Source organism: Adelges cooleyi, unplaced genomic scaffold, assembly GCF_023614345.1.
Source record: "Adelges cooleyi isolate 19-005CV unplaced genomic scaffold, UGA_ACOO_1.1 ACOO_flye_CR_arks_rails_tigmint_CR_PRNA_8, whole genome shotgun sequence".
NCBI classification, from domain to species: domain Eukaryota; kingdom Metazoa; phylum Arthropoda; class Insecta; order Hemiptera; family Adelgidae; genus Adelges; species Adelges cooleyi.
The window spans coordinates 6,377,449-6,393,002 of record NW_026096513.1 but is presented as its reverse complement, the minus strand read 5'-3'; the positions used below and the strand labels follow the sequence as shown (position 1 = coordinate 6,393,002).

Genomic DNA, 15,554 nt, shown 5'->3' with positions numbered 1-15,554 from the left:
GAGTCACCATTGAATTATAAAAAAAAAAACTTCAGAAAATACATAAGCTGTTGTGCTTTCCCTTCACACGGCGTGCAAAGAAGAAACAATAAAAAAAATTAAAAAAAAAAAACGACCGGATTAGGATTTGCAGAAAAAATTCAAAGTGATCAGTTTGGTTTGTATATTTTAATTGGTCGTAAACCAAACCAAATGGGTAAGTATTTTTATTATACTATATTATATGTAAATTCAACAACTGAACTTCAACGGCCAAGTCCTTGCACTTGATAGCATTAGCTGCTATTGTAAACCAGTATCTGGTTCCTATTGTACACGCAGGCGTGTCAAGTACAAAAGTTGATTAACCTTAAGGAAAAAAAACAATTTTACCCAACTGGTTTTTCGTGTTGATCTGGTATTGTCCAAGTGGCAATTTTGTTTTAACTGTGATGTCACCGGTCCCGTATTACTTGATTCGCGGGTATTAATAGCGCAAAATCCACTCGACCAATTTGTATTTCGTCATAACTTGATTATATTTTATCATCTTTTGGGCGGGAGGAAAAAAGTAATGAGTACTAGTAATAATGATAACCTATATGTAATATGTACTACCTGACGCTATACAGCATTATAGTGTATTATGTGTACATAGAAATAATACACATTTGACATTAATAACGTCATACATTGTATTGTACCATGAAATCCGAATTCTGTATGTTTCGTTGATATTTAATCAATGCTCGTACTAAGGAAAGAAAAAAAAACACACATTAAAATAGGTACTAAACGATGAATATTATACAAATGCAAATTTTTGCAAAACAAAAATGAACAATTAACATAATTAACTATGGCATGTGGTATGTGTTGTGTGTTTGATAATAGTTAAACAAGACATCTGATGAATACTCGTAGATTCAAAATAAAAATGCTGTTTTCGTTTTTGTCTTAGTCTTTAACATCATCATTAGTATTACCATTACATTATCATTATCTTAATCGTAACTGTTATCCTCTTTTCTGTGTATCACATAGACAAAAAGCCTGGTTACCACACATACCATGATTACCTCACATGCCAAGGTTGCTAAAAACACCATGGTTACCACACATACCAACGTTACTCCACACGACACGGTTACCATATGCATCAAAATAAAATAACAAAACTTAAAATAGCTAAAGAGACTTGTGTAATTTACAAATTATGGGTTTTTTCCTACAAAAGTTGTTAGTTTTGATAAGAACATTTGTTTGTTTAACAAAAAATACATGGTTTCCAAGTCGACCATTTTGAATTTTGGACCATATTTTTTTTTAACGTCCCTCTTTGTACTCTATAAGTCTGTAATAAACAACTTTTTGATTGGATTAGTATTTTTGGAGTATTTTAAAATGGGACACCTGTATATTAAATTGTTTATATACGTAATAAATTTCATACAATCATAAGATAAGAACCTGGTTTGCAACACTAAAGGACAGTCTGACTTTGAAAATAACTTTAATCGAATAATTAATTTCATATATATTTTTAATTGTTACACGATTTTATAGTCAATATTTTTTATTTATATCAGTACAAAATATCATTGTGGTAATAAATATTATATTTATTACAATTATTATTATAATGTTACACATCGTCGGACATGGTAACATAGAAATTTTAATTGAAAAAAAAAATACGTTTTCCTTAATTATTATTACATAATATTTTGCTACAGCAAATAAAATTTTATCTGTCTCGATTTGTTTAGTTAAAAAAACCCGTTTTAGCTTTGATACAGAGCTGAGAAGGCTTTGTTTGTACAATAATGTACCTAGTTCAACTTTTATGTTATTTTTTTGTGTCTAAGTTATATTTTAAACCGCTGAATCGATATCATCATGTAGCAAATAATACACAATACTATGGCAATGACAAAAACGAATATTTCCAACGACAAAAAATATGTTTTCCCCAATTCATATGTAAATCTTAAGGTCGTGGTAAAATTTCGAAAATACACACTTAAAACACCGATTTCAGAAAAACTGCACTTGGTTCGAAATAATAATGTAGCATTAGTATTAAAAAAAAACCTATGTCCTCTTTTAAGTAAGTGCAGTTTTACAATGTACCATTCAGCTGATCCAGATAGAAAGCAGTATCATAGCTTTTTGTAGGCGATCAAGAGGGGCTTATGGTGGTTTGAAATGTTTAGCCTAAATTTATAGGTATTTAAAAAATGATCTTTTCCGACCTGGTATCAACCAAAGCATAATCATAAAATTAAAAAAAATATATATTTATATATCAGAAATTCAAATGTTATGATCTTTGTTTATTGTTGGATTAGTGTGTAAATCTGTGTTTAGACATTTTAGAGTTTTCTTAATTTTATTTTTGAAAGTAAAAATAGTTGAAATACTTTAAAATGAATATCTATCGATTAGGATTATAGTATTTCACTTGGTCGTCTTGGTGGTAATGACTATTGTGTACTTTTTTTCGTCATACAATATAGATACGAACAAACGACCCTATATATTTTAGTATGGGATAAGGCGAAAAAAAAACACCTATACATCCTTGAATGCTGTTTAAAATCGATTAATTAAGTAATGGTTATTATTTTTGTTTTTTTGTGCTAATCTTTTACACGGCTAAATATGGAATGCAATTTAATTGGCTGCCAATTTTAGGCAAATGCGCAGAACAAATATGTTTCAACAAAAAAGCTAGAATTTTTAGAAAAAAACAAATTCAGAAGTAGGACACATAAAAATGTTAGCCAAAAAATTGAAGCCATGAAGAATTTGAATTAATTTGAACACCTATAAATGAATTGTATAACTTCCTCGTCTTGGCCTTTATACACTCACTGCGTTATTAATTGTTTTACTTTTAAACGGTTAAACAAAATCCCTATAATACGGATAGGTATTATCGAATGGCATACCTAATGTGAATCCTAAACAAATTGTATTCAAGACAGCGACAAACTTGTATGATGCGAAGCTTGTCAAACAGTCCCGGCTGTACATAACAATTCTCGGTAAACTAAAAATAATGGCCAACGTGTAATTTACAGGTTTAATATTTTTTTATTATTACCATCGAAACAAGAACAATTCATTAAACCGGTCCTTAACTCAATAATATTTATTTCGCTCGAATTATTCTATGTAAGTGTTACCGAGTTAAGTTCGAATACAAGTATACGATGACTAAACATTATTATAAACTTCTTTCGGGCAATCTTCGACCGGTATTATGTTTTACTTGACACGCTCTTTGTCGTGGCAAACCAGCTAACAATGTAAAATGTATGTTATATAACTTGTAATACTTCAAACAATTATCTTCACTAAAGATTTGTCAAACTAGTTAGGCACGTAGGTAATGGACGGGAAAACGATTAAAAAAAAAATAATAATAATGGTGTATATTTTTTCATTTTAACATAGCCAACATTTTTCAATCATTCGGGAACAAATGAAGCAAATCAATTTTAAACAAATTTTATGACGTGTAAAACTATATGAAAACATAGTTTTTTTGCTTTTGTACAGTAATTGTACCCAATGCAAATGCCGGGGGGAGGGTTTAAAACCCGTGGACTTTTCACAAAACTAATAGTTTTGTTAAATTAGTTTACAAAATTAGTAACAAAATAATAAATGATATCCCAATGTTTTTTTTTTTTAATAACTGCCTATTGAGTATTTCAAATTAATAAAAAAATATATATATTCATTATAAAAATGTGGTTCATTATTATTGTTATTATTACTGTTTAAGCTTCGATGCGTAGCTAAGAAGATATTGATTTTCCTATAATGTCGTTTTTATTTATTTTTTTAAAAAGTATCTCCTAAATCGCTGAACCTATATAATATACACATACAGCATGTTTATAGATCGGTAATCGTAGCGAAAATATTAAAAGTTCAACCTTTACCCTGCCCCGAGAAATCATACATACTTTAATAACTTCTCTAAAAAAAAAAAAAAAGTAAAATTAGTTCCAAATATTTGTTTACACATAATATGTACCTACTACAGTTAATACTACTGTTATTACTTTGTACCTATAGTACGATGATTATACACTGATAAACCGAAAAAAAATATTTACCTCAGAGGAGGGGTGGAAAACCTTAGTTTTAGGTATTGAGGAATGGACATTTAGATTAAAAGTAGATAATATACATGGGGGGGGGGGCAAAATCTACAGCAAAATCATTTTTTTCAAAGAACCCCAAACATTGTTAACTAAAGTCCAAACACAGTAATAATTATTAAAAAAAATTTCATACAGCCGATATATACTTGTCATTTTTTAAAATTGTTGAAATATTTTACTGATGTAATTTTTATTTTATATTTGATTTCTTTGTGTGACGTTTACATGGTGATCAATATTTTATCGTAAAACAATTTTTTTTTACTCCTCAGGCCCCAAGATCATTATAACATGTTCGTTATCATTAACCGTTGTACAAGGTTATTATATAATAATGAGAATTTTACATTAAAAAAAAATACATTGAAACGTTATTTGCCTAAAATGTTAATATAGGCACGACGGAAATCCACATTTAATCAAGTAAGTATAATATTGCTTTGTATTTTTTTTTTCTCAAAACCTAAATTTTCATTTTGGTTGTTAAACAGGTTTTTTTTTTTTTTATAAACTGTTTTTTTTTAAGTTTAAAACAAAACGTTTTTTTTTTTTGAAATGATAATTTTTTTTATTATCAAACATTATATTATACCTAATTGGAACAATTTTTTTTTGTAATTGTAGTTGTTCTTTGTTGTCAAAGTTGTTTCATGTTGGCTTTTTTTATTATTTTAAATTATAAAACAACATATTATTTAAATTATCATAGTAATATCTTAAAGCCTGAAGCTTACCAACGGACATCCGTCTTGGATTCAAGTAGTATTACATTGTTTGTAACGTTTCTATTGCTTCTATTCACACGCGATTAAAAACCGCTTAAAACGTCACGTTTAGAGTTTCGACCGGATTTAATGCATTTCAATCAACCTACGGCTTTTAATTATTAATATTTTTAAACAAATTTTTTTTTATATTTCTAGCTCATAATTAGCCGTCAACGGACCAGTGTCGGGCACATCCCATTCGCAAACATTAAAATTACTACAATGACTTTAGCTTTTTTTTTATACCTAGTAAAATTAGTTAGTTTTTACAATGTACAATTTTTTAAGCGCAAAATGTACACAAAATTAATAAAATTTATTGTGTCCAGTAAAAAACATCAACAAACACAATAACATATTATATTAATGACTGGATTCCGCGTAAGTGCCCAAATACTTAACAATTTTTCGTTTTGTTCTTTTAATTCTACCATTGTTTTTTGGTAGCTATAATAAAATATTGTTGCGTTTTTTATTGATTTTAAACTGGCCAACAACACAAATGTACCTACTATTTATTTAGTAAATTTAATTCAGAGGCTGTGCAAGATAAGTAATATTTAATTGGTAATATTAATCCGTAAATAAACATCCTGCTAAAAAAAAAATGAATAAATTATTGGATTAGTTATTGATCAAACTGTTTGTACTATGACAGTTGACTAACCGGTTTACATCACATAATATTTTACAAATTAGTTCTCCAACACTTCTTCTTCTTCCTTGCACAAAGCAAACATAATAATTTACCACATTTCGATATATATTATTTACATATTATTTATCAAACAATTTACAATATATAATTTGGTCGCTAAGTAACTAATTATAATACCATAATATGTAATTTACACAGCGCGTTATATCCGCAAACGTTTATAAATAGATACAAGATTAGCTAGCATCCTGTAATATAATATATTTTTGTTCAATAAAATCATAACTGGCGATGGCTATAAGAACACCGGGGTTCTTAATTAGATCTACTTCAACTTTTATGACATGCGTTGTCTAAAACTTCTTTACTGTACTTAACGGCTAAATAACTTGTTCACCTTATTAGAACGTTTGCCTTTCCACGTGTCTCAATATTTCTACAGAACATGCCCCCCTCTTTTCACGTTAAACCCCACTGAACTAATTATTATGGCCAAAATAACTCCATAGAGAGGTATTTTAAAATAGGGAAATGAGTCCAGTTTGGACTTTTTCCATTATTAATCAAACATTCATAATGTCGTTCATTTGTTATTGTTATTAATTTTAAGTTTCACTAAAATTTTAGTATTGATTATTTAGCATTTTTTTATTTGAGTATACTTACAAAATGTCACTTCTATATGAGTATCTTAAATATTCTACACTGTACTTGAGCCTTATGCCGTTTATATTAATAAATAAAAATAAATAGTTTCATTAAATATTGGTTTTTTCGACTTGAGGAGGGGGGGGGGCGGGAATTTTGAGAAAAAACTCAAGTCTCTTGATCTTCCAAAAATTGTCTGACAGGAGAGCTACTTGTAACATCTGAAAGTCAAGAACTCTATCGCTGGGTGGCCTCGAATTGATTTTTAAAATAACTCGATTGTTAAAACCAAAAAATGAGTAAAATAAAAATATAAAAATTGAATGGATAGCAAAAACAGAGGATATACACAATATTATGGGGGGAAAATCACTCATAAAAATGATGCCCATACAATTATATAACAATGCATTAGGGATACTGGCAATAAGCCCCCGTGTTCGACATTCTTTTTTGTTTAAAATAGTATGCAGGATTAATTTTCGTACCCTGCATTGTTCTTATTTAAATCATATTCAACTCCAATCCAATACCATTGTGGTTAACCAGCCACAACTGGCCATAATATGTATAATAATATATTCTACATGTTTTATTTAGTCACTCGACATTATAACTACATTTCACTATTACCACTCTGTCATCAAATCTCTATGTAATAACCATTAAGAGGGCGTCGCACCGGTGATTTTCAGTGGACAAACATGTTTAAGCAGACTGAACATAGCTCGCTTAATTTTGGTTTTAGAGTAAAAGCACCCATTATAAAATTAAAAGAGAACAATATTCCGGAGGGCAAGACTGTGCATTTTTTAAAAAAAATTCATTTTTTGAAAAGTTACAGCCATTTAAAAATGTTAAAATAGTCGTTATTTTTAAACTATGTATTGAGCGTTATACTTAGGATAATGAAAAAAACGCACCGTCTTGCCCTCCGGAATATTGTTCTCTTTTAATTTTTATAATGGGTGCTTTTACTGTAAAACCAAAATCAAGCGAGTTATTTTCAGTCTGCTTTAACATGTAGAGATGAAACATTTTTTTAAATAGCTTTCAAGGATGTTGTGATAGTCCAAAAAATAAATTAACTACCAAAATAGAGTCCTAGTTATTAAACTAATTATTACACATTACAGTTTAACCTTTAAATTAAGATTTTGTAAGAAATTGCCTATACTTTACTCCTTAAAAATGGGCGGTGCGACGCCCTCTTAAGATGAATTAGGAATACAAAACGATGACGACCTGTCACCCATACTTGTACAGTCATTTATCATAAAGGTAGAACAACAAGGAGCGGTCTTAGAAGCAGAAATAAATAGTTTTGGAATAGATTAGATAAAAAAAATTATACAACTTTATTTATTATATTGGTAGATATGACATAAAACAGTAACAGACATTTATAATACTATTATGTACTAACAAAAAAATGTATTATGTGGAATATGTTTTTGAAAAAATCCACCGACGGTGCTTTTCCCGTCAGCTCAAGTCTATGTGTAATATTCTACAATTTCAGATTTTATAATGTATATAGAGTAATAATAATAAGATACATTTTAACGTATCGTGTAATGAACAGAATACAGATGCCGCCAGTGTTTTTTTCTATCATTAGGTTAGGATGTGAGTGGAACTCGTGGACGTCCGAGTCTTAACTGTTCTTCAAGTGATTCGACATCATCTGTGCTGTATCGCTTTTTAACATCAATGTTTAAGATACACATGCGGTCAGTTGAGTCAATCTCAAGTTGTTTAATGTATGTTTTTTGGAAATTGTGTACTATAGTCCTATAATCCTAGCAAACCACACTTGGATAATAAAGAGGCAACAACATCGTCTACACCCTGCACAGATCCTTCTGAAAAATTGAAAAATATTTTTATTTTTTTATTTGCTAATATTAGCATTGTTCGCATTATATATAAACAAAATATATTTAACATGTACAGGGTGATTTTTTTTAGCATGGGCCACTCAATATCTCACCGAGTTTAGTTAATAATTCAACAATTTTTATATAATGTGATGCCAATTATTATGTTTCTACGTCCCTCTCAAACTGGTTTTTTTTTCATAGCAACTTTTGAAACTTAAACGGTAACGTATAGCTATATTTTTAAACTTTTTAAATTAAGAACATTCTACTAAAAATGTTGACCGGTCGATAACCAGTTTTAAAATAACTATTTTTAAAGTTTTTCAAGTTCAGGGCAGGAGGATAGGTGCAGTGTAGTATTATATTTATCTGGGAGCACTTTCCCTCCCATGCTGACTTTTAAACTCCTTTAACTATAAAAATAATTATACAAAACTGGTCAACATTTTTAGTGAAATATTTTCAATTTAAAAAGTTTAAAAAATATATATGTTACCGTTTGTTTCAAAATTTGCTATTCAAAAAACTGAGAACACAATATATAAAAAAAATAAATTATTAATTAAACCCAGTGAGATATTGAGTGGGCCATACAACTCTATAATAATATTTATCCAATACACGACGTCTGATTATGCTTTTTAAAACTGGAACAACATGGTTGTCTCTTCTATTGTCTACAAGAGTCTTAAATGTGGCCGAAGCTATGAAAATAATTATTAAATTACCGCGTTGCCAAGAAATAATAATATTTTAGTCACTATTTATACATAATTATTGCATTACACTACAAAGAAATGTGATACAACTGACTTTTGGAAATAGTCTAACTATTCCCAACCGTTGCTTTGTATAATATTATATTACATTTATTACACAGTAGGTGTTTATATTATCTACGAATGGCTGAAATAACAATTTTTGTGAAAACCCGAGTTTTAGAGTTCCCATCACACAAATTTCTGCCCCCTTCTTGACTAAAACAAGATTTAGTTTCCACCATTTTTAGGATAAATTCTACGTGAGCATATAATTTATATTTAAATACAATTTCGTTTACTTGGCAGCATTTCTGGATAAATGTAAAAAATATGAAATAAACGATGAGATAAATTGTGAAAAACAAGTTTTAAAAACAATATATACAGCTAGTGGAACAATTTAAAATAAGAGAAACGGATAAAGGCTTTTCGTTGACGAAACTTTTAAAGTTTATAGTGACTTGGACATTTTTAATTGTTTTAAATGACTATTAAAAAAAAAAATTCTTGAAATATAATATTACTATAGTTCAATTTCTAAACAAAAATAAATAACTACAAAATAAGACATAAAATTATTTTTGTGAACAGTGTGAAATTACCAATTCAAAAAGTTAGAATCAATAGTTAAAATCATTAAAAATTGAGAATATATTTTAATGCATTTACAAAACAAAACGTGTTAAACACGACTATTACTTAAAACGCTATTCAGCTTAACCAAACGTTAAACGTATAATGTGCTCGTTGCCTCGATCACTTGTCCGTCGTTCATGTTTGACTCAACGTCAATAAAACTTTACCGATGTTTTTTCTTTCTGCTAGAATTTGTTGCGCTTCAACAACCTGCAACATATTTCACCTTGAAATGGCGTTCCCATTGAAAATTAACACGATTTGTTGGACGCCAACTTACGCGGTCAAAGTGAACAGTATCGAAAATAACTGGTTTGATCTGGCCGTTTTCGATCATGTCAAACAATTTGTGCATGACGTCGTGTATTTTGTTAGCGTCGGAATCGAATAGTTCGCCTAAATGAAGTCCTGAAACGCAAATGTTTCTTTGGATAATTTTTTCAGGATCGATACTTTTTGTACGCCACTTTACCGACATCGCTTTCAACGTGTTTAACGTGTCACCGTTTATGTAAGTACTAGCACCTGGAAACAAATAAAATAAAATAATAATACCTAATAACAAATATCAAAGGTAAAATCAATAATCATACAACTTTTTTGCATTTATAGTATTTTTTTAAGTTATTATCGTTTTAGAAAAATATATTATGTTTTTAAAGAGTTTATTATTTGTCGATTACCGATAATAACTAGTCGACCGCAAGGTTTCAGTAGTTTCTGACTTAGTTCAATGTTCGGACCGCCTTTGCTGTCTACTATTAAGTCGAATCCTTTGGGACAGACTGCTCTCGCTTGTTCGACGTAGTTTTCATGCAACAACGTATGGTGAACTCCAATTTCTCGTATTTTTTCGTGCTTAAAAGCAGAAGCGGTCCCGACGACCGTCACGTTGTCAACGGTTTTGGCTAGCTGAGCGATTGCACATCCGACACCGCCTGTAAGTAATTTATTTTTATTTTCTATTTTTTTTTTTTATACTATCATAACATTACCGCCCGCTGAATGTACGAGTATAGTGTCTCTGGGTCGTAAGTTTCCCATTGTGAAGATGCTCATGTAAGCGGTCAAATAATTGGCTGGTAGCGCGACAGCATCTCGGCCGCTTACGCTGGCGGGCACCGAAAAACAATTGATAGCGGGCACTACGACTGTTTCCCTGAACAGACCGCCCGTCCAAACGTAACATACCACCCGATCTCCACACTTGAAAACCAAAACATTTTGCTCGCAAAAAAACGTGTACGTACAACACACGTAACATAGAAATAAGTTAACACTTGATTACTTGGAAATTTTTCACGTCGTTTCCAATAGACTCTACCGTACCAAAGCACTCTGTGCCGAGTACGCGAGGCGTCGTCAGTTGTCGCAGAAAACCTTGTCTCGTGTAAATGTCGCTAAAGTTATTGCCGCAGAGCTCGACGCGGACACGTACGTCGTTATCGCCCAATTCGTCGAGCGGCCAATCCTGTACCTTTAAGGGAAAATCAAGCGCTACAACGTAAGTTAGGTGCACTTTGTATAGCACATACACAAGTATTACAGGTAAGTAATACTTGTACTTACTTTCAATTTATCGTACCCGCCGTATGCTTCCAAAACGACGGACTTCACCGATTTTTTCTGTTCGACCGTACTCATTTTTGACAACACTACAAGAGACGGTTTTGAACTGGCATTCCACTTGAATAGTTTTCGGTGTTTCAATTGCAATACTATGATATTTTTATTCTCGACGATCCTTAAGAGTTAAAAAACCAAAAGAAAATAACAGCCACAGCGGGTAAACAACAATAAGATAACAGATAAAATTAAACAGGGCTACTTAAAAAATGTTCTATTCCGTGTTGTGATCATTGTGCGAGTGATATTATTATCTTCTTGATTTTTTTTTAAATTTTCAATTTGGGTTTTGCAACGAAAATTTTGATAAATTCAACGGTTTTTACATACAAGTCAAATAACTGGCGTTTTTTTTTTCTGAAGGATTCTTAAACGCGAGTAGACATATTTGGGAAATTTAAAATTTAAATTTATCCAAACAATAAGATATATTATACTACAACATTATATAACGCGTTTACGTTACACAGACAATAACATATCGGTACTGTTATGGTGCATAATATATATATATATATATTGTTATGAAATCAAAACGATCATGTTATTTTGCATAATATATATATGTACATATATTTTCTTTGCAATCTGTTACAACAAGCATCACACAATAGATGTAATATAATTTTTACAAATAGCTGCCCACAACCAAATGGGAAGGGGGGGGAGTTAGGAGTAATGATTATTTGCAGAGCAACAGGTTGGCAAGTAGTTTTATATGGGAAAAAATATTATATTAAACGTGCTACTTTCCCACAATACTATGTATTAAGCAACGTGTACGATTTTATTTATTTTGCTGACAGCATGATTTTGCCTATGGTCATGTACAACACGGTCGTATAGGTACGAATAAATACAATATCGGATGCTACCCGTTTAACAACGTTGTTTCCAGTAATTATTAATGCCAATTGTAGTTGAATTTTTTTACTATTTACAATTGAATTTTTTTCCCACAAATCAAAATCTACTTCCAAAGTTTCAATTGTCGGCTAAATTTGGTCTTACCATTTTCTCAGACCAAATGGTCGGCCATTAATCAGTCAGTCCGTCTTAGTTTACGATGTCGAATACGATACTATTTTGGCGCAGTCGTTAATAGTCTACAAAATATATTCGATTAACAAGGTGATCACCAAATCACGGAATATAAATATTCCTTATAGAGATTGCACGGGAAAACAATAAAATAGATTTTTTTAAATTTATTTATCGTTCCAATATTCATTAGAATAAACTTTATTATGAGGGGGGAAAAAATAGGCGATTAAAAATTTAACAAAAATAAAATAGCAACAATTTAAATATTCATTGCGCAATTTGGCTTACAAAAAAAAAACAGATTCCGTTGAAACAAAAATAGGTCAACACAAACGCTTTTATTGAGCGTTTGAATAGTAACTTAAAAGTAAGGAAAAATCTGGTAACGCCAAATTCTTATATTCAGTTTAAAAATGGGAGTTACCGATGATTTTTTTTTTGTTTATTAAGTCTTCACACAATGAGGATATAACCACTAAGTGGATTTTCTTATACAAAAACAAAATATTTTACTCGTACTCAGTACTTATTCAAACAGAGTACGCTCATTATATTTTTCGTAAAATTCCTTGCACATCGGCCGGTGCCAAATCGAATGGTGTTAGTTTTTCTTTATTCAATATCGTGTTGTCCGCTCCGCTTTTTATCAGCAGTCCAGCTTCTTGTACTCGTCCTTCTTCACACGTCAGATGTCTGGAAATATAGAATTTTTTTATAAATATCACTATTAAACCATCAACCATCGTCCAAACAGGGTAACGCTACTGACGTTAATCGATCGATACAAAATAAACATTAATCTGATTTGCGTAAGTAGTGAAACTCGGTTTTGAGTTATTTTGAAGTTTATGTTTGTTTACAGTGCCGTGTTTCCGTAACTGTCTTTAGCGTCCACGTTCACGCCAGAATCCAGTAGTAGCTTCAATATTGCTATGTTACCTTTTGACGCACATCTGTGCAACGGCGTCGCTCCTCGGTTATCAGTTATGTCGACGTCGGCACCTTTCGACAGTAAATACCTGACAACCTGGTAACAAAAACGAAAATCGTCAAACGTCAGCTCTTTCTGTCTTTTGTTTTCTCCGAGCCCAAACATCATAAAAATCTTACTTCCGTCCAACCTTTTGAAGCCGCGTATTGCATAGCCGAGTGTCCTTCTTGATTCTTGGCATTAACATTGACGCCGTATTCAACGAGAGTTTTTACAACATCATTACGGCCAGCCGATGCAGCTAATATGAAGGGTGTGGTTTGCATCTAAAAAAATTTAAAAAAAAATTAAATAAACAATAGAACAATATTTATATAGTTTCCATTAAATTGAATGTTGTTTCCTAAGTTTTGATAAATTTTTACGATATAAATGTTATATTTTGATTCAGAGAAAATAGTTTTGTTTATCTCATCTTACATCGTCCAAAGCATCTTCTGGTTGGCCGTTTTCAAGAAGGTAGCGTACAAGTCTGTCGTGACCTCCGAGTGCTGCCCAATGTAAAAGCAATCGATTGTTCTGTAAACAAATAAAACAAATTATGTACAAGCTAGTCGGAGAACACAATATTATCTAAAGATTCTAAGCTCGAGGCTCAGCCACTAAGGATAGTGTTGCTGTTGACGTATTACTAGAACTATAGAGAGCTTTAGATAATTTGATCATTGCTAAATATGTCGTGCTTTAGCGGATTAGAATTACTTATGTCCACCGACAAAAATCCTAATACTAGGTACCTTTTGTTTCAGTGTACTGTGCAAGTTTACAATAAACATTATAATTTACCAAAAAGAAAATCGCAAAACGAAATATATTAATCAGAAAAGTACATTTGTTTTTGTGGTTAAATAAACCGATAATAGAGCTGTCAATTTAGACATAATACGCATTGAAACTAGAAAAATAATTCAAACTTACTACATCGACTTCTTTAAGGAGTCTACCGTGTCCTTTGATGGCTTTTATTACTTCATCGATATTACCTTTGTGGGCATTCTCGAATGCTTTTTCCTTGACTTTTTCAAAATCCATTAAAATGTACTTTTAAAAGCGGACTTTAATGCAACGCAACCGTTTCGTCAACTTTTGAAGTTAACGTTGTAAAATAATGACAGCAATTTCTATTTTCGACACTAAAACTGTTTATATTTTTCGTTAATTTATTTTATTAAATGTTTTCGTTTATGATTTTGACTTTTGTATAATAATTAATAAAATTGTATAGATGATAGAAATAAAAAAACAAAAGCTTGTGTTTTGTGCCCGTCATTTTTTGATAACAACGACGACGATGGGAAATGTTATCATTTCTAGCGAGGCGAAAAACAAACAGGTAAGCCGGCAGCTCGCGAGTGAAAAATGGCCGCCGCCATTGCGTGCATTATAAAATAATATATCCGTGTGATGTTGATAATATGGAAATTGATAACAATAGTTGTTGCTGGCATACCTATGTAGTGTTCACTTTGTCATGATGTTTACTAACAAATTTTTGATCAACCGGTTTTCTCGAGTGACGGTGAACAATATAGGTAATATTTCATTCAGTAACGAAACGAATGTTAGCTTTTTTAACACGCTTATATTATTAGCTTCACTTGTATGTATGTAACTATGTAACTAAAAGAGATAGGCAACCGAACGTACATGCGTGTATTCATTGTTGTTTACCTGAAGTTTTCAAGTAATAGAGACACGTATGTACTAGAATTAAAAAACACGATTTTAAAGCACATCGAACTAAAAAGTGGAAAATAAAAAAATTTAGTTTAAAAAAACTAAAAACACGCTTAAATAGTTAAAAAAAACTAAAAAGTAGAAAATAATTTTCAATATAGAAATCAATTAATAAAAATTTTCATTATAGAAATCAATTAATAAAAAATAAATAGTATTATTGTGAAAAAAGCGTGGGGTGCTACATATCAGTTCTTGAAAAGCGCCCCACACTTTTTTCAAAATAATACTATTTATTTTTTATTAATTGATTTCTATATTGAAAATTATTTTCTACTTTTTAGTTCTTTTACTATTTAAGCGTGTTTTTATATTGTGTGTACCTACTTTGCATGTTACTCTACTTACCCGACTTGATTACTTGACGTGTAGTGTGTACTTTTGTCCGGGCCACTGAAATGGGCACGTCAAGTATATATTTTGGCCCCAATGAGAATTCTAGCATTTGGGTATTTTAGATTTAATTTTTTTTATTAGTGGATTTTAGATGTTATTCCATGTAAAGTGTTTTTTTACGATCAGGTTTCAACGTTATGTTTTGTATTTTAGGTTCTATATCGCCACTCACACCCCAGAACCCACGGAGATTGATTTTATCGATAGATTTGTTGTAGTACCAAAAATCAATTCTTTTGGTACAATG

General features: G+C 30.9%; 2 protein-coding genes across 4 annotated transcripts; both read right to left on the bottom strand.

Annotated features, from left to right (window-relative positions):
- Positions 1 to 7,748: 7,748 nt before the first annotated feature.
- On the bottom strand, positions 7,749 to 11,573 carry LOC126845675 (synaptic vesicle membrane protein VAT-1 homolog). Of its 3 annotated transcripts, XR_007686809.1 has the most exons (8): positions 11,342 to 11,573; positions 11,083 to 11,257; positions 10,802 to 10,990; positions 10,509 to 10,719; positions 10,197 to 10,451; positions 9,794 to 10,038; positions 9,577 to 9,723; positions 7,749 to 8,098 (listed from the first exon to the last, which is right to left on the bottom strand). XR_007686809.1 is itself a non-coding variant. In XM_050584489.1 (7 exons), the coding sequence occupies exons 1-7, from the start codon at positions 11,371 to 11,373 to the stop codon at positions 9,649 to 9,651; spliced, it is 1,182 nt and encodes a 393-aa protein (XP_050440446.1). In that variant the 5' UTR covers positions 11,374 to 11,573; the 3' UTR covers positions 9,382 to 9,648. The 3 variants fall into 3 exon arrangements, 2 of the variants coding, with proteins under 2 accessions (XP_050440446.1, XP_050440447.1); XM_050584489.1 differs by lacking the exon at positions 7,749 to 8,098 and having other exon boundaries at positions 9,382 to 9,723; XM_050584490.1 differs by lacking the exons at positions 7,749 to 8,098; positions 11,342 to 11,573 and having other exon boundaries at positions 9,382 to 9,723; positions 11,083 to 11,335.
- Positions 11,574 to 12,373: 800 nt separating this feature from the next.
- Positions 12,374 to 14,431, bottom strand: LOC126845677 (26S proteasome non-ATPase regulatory subunit 10-like). Its single transcript, XM_050584492.1, has 5 exons — positions 14,093 to 14,431; positions 13,595 to 13,693; positions 13,294 to 13,440; positions 13,044 to 13,210; positions 12,374 to 12,876 (listed from the first exon to the last, which is right to left on the bottom strand). Exons 1-5 carry the CDS (start codon positions 14,204 to 14,206, stop codon positions 12,732 to 12,734), a joined length of 672 nt encoding a protein of 223 aa, XP_050440449.1. The 5' UTR covers positions 14,207 to 14,431; the 3' UTR covers positions 12,374 to 12,731.
- Between the last annotated feature and the right edge of the window lie 1,123 nt (positions 14,432 to 15,554).

Bases quoted from the DNA above. Each gene is read 5' to 3' on its own strand.
- LOC126845675 (XM_050584489.1), bottom strand. From the start codon at position 11,373: ATGATCACAACACGGAATAGAACATTTTTTAA. The intron at 10,720-10,801 runs GTAATCAAGTGT...TTGGTTTTCAAG, and splicing joins ACGACGTGAAAAATTTCCAA to TGTGGAGATCGGGTGGTATG. The intron at 9,724-9,793 runs GTAAGTTGGCGT...AATATGTTGCAG, and splicing joins ATACTGTTCACTTTGACCGC to GTTGTTGAAGCGCAACAAAT.
- LOC126845677 (XM_050584492.1), bottom strand. From the start codon at position 14,206: ATGGATTTTGAAAAAGTCAAGGAAAAAGCATTCGAGAATGCCCACAAA. The intron at 13,694-14,092 runs GTAAGTTTGAAT...ATTTGTTTACAG, and splicing joins TCCTTAAAGAAGTCGATGTA to AACAATCGATTGCTTTTACA. The intron at 12,877-13,043 runs GTAAACAAACAT...CTATATTTCCAG, and splicing joins AGTTACGGAAACACGGCACT to ACATCTGACGTGTGAAGAAG.